Below are 7,821 nucleotides of genomic sequence, written 5' to 3'. Positions count from 1 at the left end.
CTCCCTCCTCTCTCTCTCTCTCTCCTCTCCTCTCCTCAGTGCTCCGGGGCTCAGACCAGCTCCTCTTCCTGCAGCTCCTCCTCTACCTGCTGCCTCCCTGTAACTGTGACACTCTGCTGCGCCTCCTCAGCCTCCTGCACACCGTGCAGAGCTACGCCCAGGACAGCGTCGGGACCAACGACGAGGAGGTAATGTCTACCAAGCTATCTGTAAGAAATGCGACCATATTCAATTTATTATATATTTGATCAATGTCTTGGTGCTTAATTGCTTAAAGCCCATTAACTAGTCTACACAAGTAAACATAGAAATGGAATGGGTTAAACACTTCATTTTCTAACCTGAGTTGAATCGGAGTAATTCAGTTTTGGTTTGCCATCAAACTTTTTGGAAAGGTTCTTCACATACAAAGCAATGTTGCCAGTTTCATTTGAATATTTTGACAATTGTGCTAGTCTGTTATTATAGCACAACAACTAGTAAAGACAATAAGTGAACAACAATACATTAATGTTTCAAAATGAAAGAAATGTGGGTTAAAATGATATTATTTCTTACCCGTCTGTGTTAGAAATGTGTGGCTTTAGACACTTTAATGCAGGGGTGTCAAACTCAATTTCACCACGGGCCACGTCAGCATTATGGCTGCACTTAAAGTATAATAATTGCAAGTCTCTTCAGTGAAAATGTCACAAAATGATTTAAAAAGAAAAGCCAAATTCTGGAGGGAAAAAAAAAAAAAAAGTGACATTTTGAGAAAAAAGTCAAACTTGAGATGCATTGTGGGACATGTAGTTTATGGGCAACGTGCTTCGGTAAATCGGCATGGAACCGTATAATAAACAAATTATATTCTGTCAGAGATGTTGTGGGCCACATGAAATGAAGTCACAGGCCGGATTTGGCCCCCGGGCCTTGAGTTTGACACCCCTGCTTTAATGGAAGTCTAACTTTTTCCACTACAACTCTCAATATAATGAAATCACCTCCTTCCCCTTTCTCCTCAGATCCCCGGGAACAAGATGACGGCGACGAACCTGGCGGTGATCTTCGGTCCCAACCTGCTTCAGAAGGAGAGAGGAGCAGAGTCCGGTCCGCTGTCCATGGGCATCGAGGACAGCTCCGCCATCATCAGCGTCACCCTGCTGCTGATCCAGAACCACCGCCGGCTCTTCATGGTACGACGCCCTCAGACCCTGCCTTTAAATCTGATGTTACCTTTTATTCTGAGAAACTAGAGTCTAGTAAACAGGAAGTTGTTTTAGTGTTAGTTCACACTATTAATCGTTTCTTATCGTGCAGATACTTTAGGTTTCGTGTGCTTTGAGATATTTGCTTTTTTACTTTATTACAATAGAGAAGAATACAACTTGGTTTGAGTTTGATCTCGTACAGAGAAGGCTTATCCCTCTGTCTCCACCCTGTCTCCAGGTTTCTGCAGAGCTGCAGCAGGAAGTCCTGATGAGTCTAATCCAGACGGACCCCGACATCATCGACTATCTGCTGCGGCGGAAACTCAGGTAACCGTGACAACCGATCAACTCCTTCCAACATATCACCTACCATGCAAAATCCACTTCTTCATGTCTCTTCTATCAACATGTGTCACCTTGTGTTTTGGCTTGTGTAACTATTAGCCAATCAGCAACCAAGGTAACCCCCCCCCCCTATCACCTGAATATCCTCTAGAGCAGTGCTTCTCAAAGTGTGGTCCGCGGACCACTGGTGGTCCGTGAGCGCCCCCTAGTGGTCCGTGAGTATATTGGTAAAATTTCACATTTGAAATAAATAAATACATTTCAGTTTTCCGCACTCTCGCGGGAATATCTCCGCAATGGAGCGAGCTTAAGTTTAACTTTCATTTGCATGATATAGCCCAGCGCAACACCTTCGTCACACATGTTGCCACTTGTTTGTACCATTATCAGGCGATTTCTAATCTGTTAAAGAAAGACGATGTGTTTTTTGATATTTGTGGAGTTAGGTGGTCCGCGAGTGTTTTTTTATTGGTTAAGTGTCCTTGGTATGAAAAAGTTTGAGAAACACAGCTCGAGAGCACCATTGAGTTCTTTGTAACCAAGGGGCGTGGGGAGGGGCTCCTTATTTTCATAGTAACAGACAGAGAATCAGCACTTTGGAAACAGGGCTGAAACAGAGGGGATTATGGGTAATGCTGCAATGATCTGTTTGCTGTTTCAGCCAATCAGAGACATGTTCTGTATATATCTGATATATTGATGAAAAACAGGACAAACCTTCTTATTATCCCCCCCCAGCGGCAGTCCCCTGGAGGAGGAGGAGAGTGAGTCGGGGGGGCGTCGGGACACGGTGGTGTCTCTGGACTCCAGTGGGAGTCTCTCCCCCCTCGAGCCGCCCTCCCCCCTCTTCCCCCCCGACGGGAACGGGGGAGAGGGGAGCCTCACCAGCGAGGTGTTCCTCAACGTGCTGAAGCTGAACCAGAACAGGAAGCGGCAGGAACCCAGATACGGTACGCAGTTATCAGTGATGTCAGGGTTTTGTGTCCCTTCAATTTGACTTTGAAATAATGAAGTGTATTGACCGGGAAAGTTCATAAATGCAATACAATCGAACAACGTCAACACAAACCGCCTGGAGAAGTGAGTTTAAATGCTAATGAAACGGGGTTTTCCTCAACGTGCTCAAACTGAACCGGAAGCAGGGAGGATGTCATCAAGTATACAAATGTGTTTATTTAGACCAGGGGTGTCAAACTCAAGGCCCGGGGGCCAAATCCGGCCCGCGACTTCATTTTCTGTGGCCCCACAAGAGCTTGCAAATAATATAATATGTTTATACGGTTACATGCTACTTTACAGAAGCACGTTGCCCATAAACTACATGTCCCACAATGCATCTCAAATTTGACTCTTTTTTTTTTCAAAATATGCTTTTTTTCTAAGAATTAGAGTTTTTCTTTTTTTAAATGTTACTTTTCTTCCCAAAATTTCACTCTTTTTATTTCACTTATTTTTCTTTGTTTTTCCAGAATGTGGCTTTTCTTTTAAATCATTTTGTGACGTTCTCACTGAAGAGACTTGCAATTATTTGCCCTGGACTTCTGCTTTCAGACGTAGTTAATTATGAAGGTATTACCCTATCCGATAATAATCCAATGCAGAGGCAATAATGTAATATAATACATTATTTTATATATATTAAACATTTATATATGTATTTTTATATAGTCTTAAAGTTACAACCGGCCCTTTGAGTGCAGCCATAATGCTGACGTGGCCCGCGATGAAATTGAGTTTGACACCCCTGATTTAGACTTTGGGCCATCCATTTTGACTCTTTTCAGGCAAAGAATGAAGTGTATTAATTAGCAAAGTTATATATCTAACAATGTCAACACAAATACTGATAAGAAGTTCATATTAGTGCCGATTTATATGGAAAATTGAGCAAGACTTTGAGGCTCATTGTGCTTGTTAACTTAAGGTTTATTTACGAGTAATTCTCCCAAAACGCTTCGGTTAAAAAATAATTGTGCATCCATCATTTCTAACATTCAAGGAAACAGATCAAGTCATTTAAGGTCCTCATTGTTTACTGTAGACGTCATTCCAGGTCAGTGATGTACAGTTTTACCCGAGTACATTAAAGTATCTTTGAAATAGCGCTGAATGAAAGTCTGAACATCTCTTGGCCAGCCCACCAAACATTTGGCTGAGAGTATTCCACCACACGGATGATAAATGTGACAACAGCGCCACCTAGAGGAAACAGATAGAGAATGTTGTCATAACGTAAAGTAATAAACATTTACTAAAATGGCAACTCACCATAAACAGGAAGAGGAATACTAAATAAATATCAAATACTGAACGGTTGTCTTTAGTAAAATGTGTCATATTTTGGTTGTTTCAAAGTTTTATTTTATAGTTTTTTTTAGGAAGGTATTTGTGGAACGTTTAATCCTGAAAGAACATTTAAAAAAGGCTAGACATTCGTCCATTTTGTGTCCACTGTCTTGAACTGTTTTGCATTTATTTCTTCCTCTTATCATTTAAACAAAAAGGACAACAAGTAGAACATTATATGTTTGCTCGAGGACTCTTATAAACTTATGTAAACGTGACATGGAGAGGCCAGTCTGTTGCCATCAGGGCGTGGATATGCTCTACCTGCTCTTAAGACAAATAGCTTCCAAATCAAATCAAAATCAAATCAAAATCATCCATCCCCATCACTCAAACTTTTAAATTCTTCATTCATTTACTCATTTATTGTGATGCTATGAACTATTTATCATGTAAATTGGAATGATCCACATCCCGGGTGTATCTGTCTGCTTTCTTCCTGAAAGAACAATTTAAAAAACGTTTTCTCAAAGGCTAGACAGTCATCCATTTTGTGCCCACAGTCTTGTAGTGTTTTGCATTTATTTTGCCATTTATACCAGGGGTGTCGAACTCAATTTCATCGCGGGCCACATCAGCATTATGGCTGCACTCAAAGGGCCGGTTGTAACTTTAAGACTATATACAAATACATATATAAATGTTTAATATATATAAAATAATGTATTATATTACATTATTGCCTCCGCATTGGATTATTATCGGATAGGGTAATACCTTCATAATTAACTACGCCTGAAAGCAGAAGTCTAGGGCAAATAATTGCAAGTCTCTTCAGTGAGAATGTCACAAAATGATTTAAAAAGAAAAGCCAGATTCTGGAAATACAAAGAAAAAAAAGTGAAATTTTGGGGGGGGGAGAGTAACATTTAAAAAAAGAAAAACTCAAATTCTTAGAAAAAAAGCATATTTTGAAAAAAATAATCTAATTCTGAGAAAAAAAGTCAAATTTGAGATGCATTGTGGGACATGTAGTTTATGGGCAACGTGCTTCTGTGAAGTAGCATGTAAGCGTATAATAAACATATTATATGATTTGCAAGCTCTTGTGGGGCCACAGAAAATGAAGTGGCGGGCCGGATTTGGCCCCCGGGCCTTGAGTTTGACACCCCTGATTTAAGCTCCAGGTGAAGCTCCGTCTCTTAACTCCATCTGCCACATGCGTCAGTTCCACTCCCACCACTCCCAAAATGTGTCATATTTTGGTTGTTTTAAAGCTTGATTTTATAGTTTTTTAGGAAGGTATAGGGATTTGTGTAAGAAACATTTAAAAAGGCTAAAAGTCATCCATTTTTGTGTCCCCTGTCTTGAATAGTTTTGCATGTATGTCTTCCTTTTATCCGTTGAACAAAAAGGACACAGAGTAGAACATATAGTATGATACATTTCCTCCAGGTCACGCAATAAAGTGCATATGTTAACCTTTCCCCGTTCCTTCCTCCAGGTGAAGCTCCGTCTCATAAGTCCATCTGCCACATGCGTCAGTTCCACTCCCACCACAACCTGCTCAGCCTGGCCCAGTCCTCTCTCACCTCCACCACCCCCTCCCTGTCCTCCCCCCAGGACCTGGACCCCCTGCTGGACTCGGCTCTGAGCTACAGCTGCTCCAGCCTCAGTGGATCCTCAGAGAGCAGCATCTGGGTGAGACAGACCCCCCAGGAAGACGAGGGGAAACCGTCTCCGGCGTCCAACTTCTGGGACTTTTTCACCGGGAAAGGGTCCGGCTCAGAGACCATGGTGTGATGATGAGGAAGGAAGAAGAGGAAGAATAGGAATTTTTCTGATGGTGTCCAAAATTAAACACGTACTGACTGGATTTTAATTTAATCATCTCGTCTGGCAGGATTTTAAATGTTCTGCATACTTTGTTGTTTTTTAAAATGTTTTCGACATACTATACTATTTTTTTATTTGTCAGCACTTTACTGTCATTTTGAAGAGAAAAAGAACAGTACTAGTCACACCTTCTCATTCGGTTTGTATTTATTTGATACGATGAATACTGAAGACATCAAAACTATAAAAGAACAGATATGGAATTATCTAGTAAACAAAAGTGTTAAAAAAAAATCCAGAATATGATTTTTATTTTAGATTCTTCAAATTAAAATAATCAAAGACCGTTGAATGAGAAGGAGTGTCCAAACAAGAAATGTTGATTTGTGTCAGAAAACGATGGAAACGTTTAAATGCAACTCTCTTAGAGGCTTGAGTACACGCAGGTAAAGAGACTATGTGAAGGTGGATGCAGTAATATTTGCTGTGTATATAATATGTACATGATATATTCATAATTTGACACACACTCCTTGTCTTTTCTACGTAGAACTGCATGAATGTGTGTATCTGCATGGACTCTACTATTAACCCTAGTTTGTCTATACTCCAGACATTCACTGTAAATATATGTTATAACTCATATCAGCAGGAAGTCAAAACACCTGATCACATCTCAGCCAGAACATTTCCTAACTCATTTTGATTGAAGATATTCAACGTTTTGGTTCAATCACACCTTAAAGATGTTAAGATGGAAAACTCAACTGCGAACATCTGACCATACTTGCCAACCCTCCCGATTTTCGCGGGAGATTTCATTGCCCTCTCCCGGTTTCCTCCCGGGACAAAATCAGATGTACTCAGGACTGTTTCCACTCGGACTTTGATACAGCTCCACCATTGTGGTTTCCATGGTAGCGCGTCTCTTTAGTAGCGCGCGCAACTCAAAGTATGAGAGGGTGAGGAAGACGGTCACAGAAAACAGAACAAGAATCGACAATTCTACCCTTTACTCACTCCTTTCCTCCTGCCATGTTGTTTTAAAGACAATGTATATATTTCTATGTAAAGCAGAACTTCTGTGGACATTATGGCTATATTTCTTTTTTTTAAATGACGTATTTTCACCTGAATCCGACCCATTTGAGATGAATGTTGTGGCATTATGGTCTGTTTTTATCAGGTTGTTCATACAGCCGAGTTTCCTTCCTTTAACCACAAGGGGGCGACCTTCACATCTTTTCAACCTCTAAACCTCTTCCTGCTTTCCCTGCAGAAGCATATCATGTTGGCCAAATGTATAGACTATGTTTGAGGTTAGGATCGTGTACATATGTTTGTTTCCGGCCTCTTTGTAGTAGAAACCTTGTTTGTATTGTTTGTACAGAGATGTATCTACATGGCATCGTTGTATTTCGTCACCCCAAAACAGGTGAATGTTTTGTCTTAATTTTTTGATTACTTCTGGAGAAAACGAGATGTGTTTTGTAAATGAAAAGTGTCTTCAAAGCCTAAACCTGAAAATGTACCGACTTCCCGCAGAGAATAAATGTCAATCTGCCTCTGTGTGTGGTTTTATTTCGAGTCTGTTGGAGGACATAATCTGTAATGTTTCGTTGAGAGAAACACCCAGTGTGTCTGAAATGTGCAAAAAAAACGACAGGGAAAAACCAGACCCACAAAAAAAACCAATTCAATTCCGTTGTGTCGTTTGATGTGTATGTCGAAAAAGTGAAGGAAAAAAACGACAGACATGTAGAAGGTCGAAAATGTGAAAAATATGCCTTTTGTTGTTTTTGGGCAAAAACGACATGTGTAGAAAATATGGAAAAGCGACATAGTAGATCAAAAAAACAAAAATAGCATAGTATGTGGAAAAAAAGTCGAAAAAATTAAAAAACAACATTGTTGAACATTTTAAATCAGGGGTGTCAAACTCAAGGCCCGGGGGCCAAATCCGGCCCGCCACTTCATTTTATGTGGCCCACAAGAGCTTGCAAAGAATATCATTTATTTAAGTTTATTTTAAAGTTACGTGTCGCTTTACAGGAGAACGTTGCCCATAAACTACATGTCCCACAATGCATCTCATTGTGTGACATGCGCAATGAAGTGACTTGCAATTATTTTCCCGACTTCTGCTTTCAGACGTAGTTAA

The 7,821-nt window shown here is 40.4% G+C and overlaps 1 protein-coding gene across 1 annotated transcript; it reads left to right on the top strand.

Moving 5' to 3' along the window:
• Positions 1 to 35: 35 nt before the first annotated feature.
• LOC117464012 (rho GTPase-activating protein 6-like) lies at positions 36 to 7,227 on the top strand (the record flags this gene model as incomplete). Its single annotated transcript, XM_034106543.2, has 5 exons — positions 36 to 188; positions 1,008 to 1,178; positions 1,432 to 1,520; positions 2,277 to 2,488; positions 5,329 to 7,227. Coding segments are annotated over 5 exons (924 nt in total), but the record flags the coding sequence as incomplete, so codon positions are not given.
• Between the last annotated feature and the right edge of the window lie 594 nt (positions 7,228 to 7,821).

Source organism: Pseudochaenichthys georgianus, chromosome 18 (assembly GCF_902827115.2).
Source record: "Pseudochaenichthys georgianus chromosome 18, fPseGeo1.2, whole genome shotgun sequence".
Taxonomy (NCBI): Eukaryota; Metazoa; Chordata; class Actinopteri; order Perciformes; family Channichthyidae; genus Pseudochaenichthys; species Pseudochaenichthys georgianus.
The sequence above is the reverse complement of the archived record's forward strand: the minus strand, read 5'-3'. Positions and strand labels throughout refer to the sequence as shown.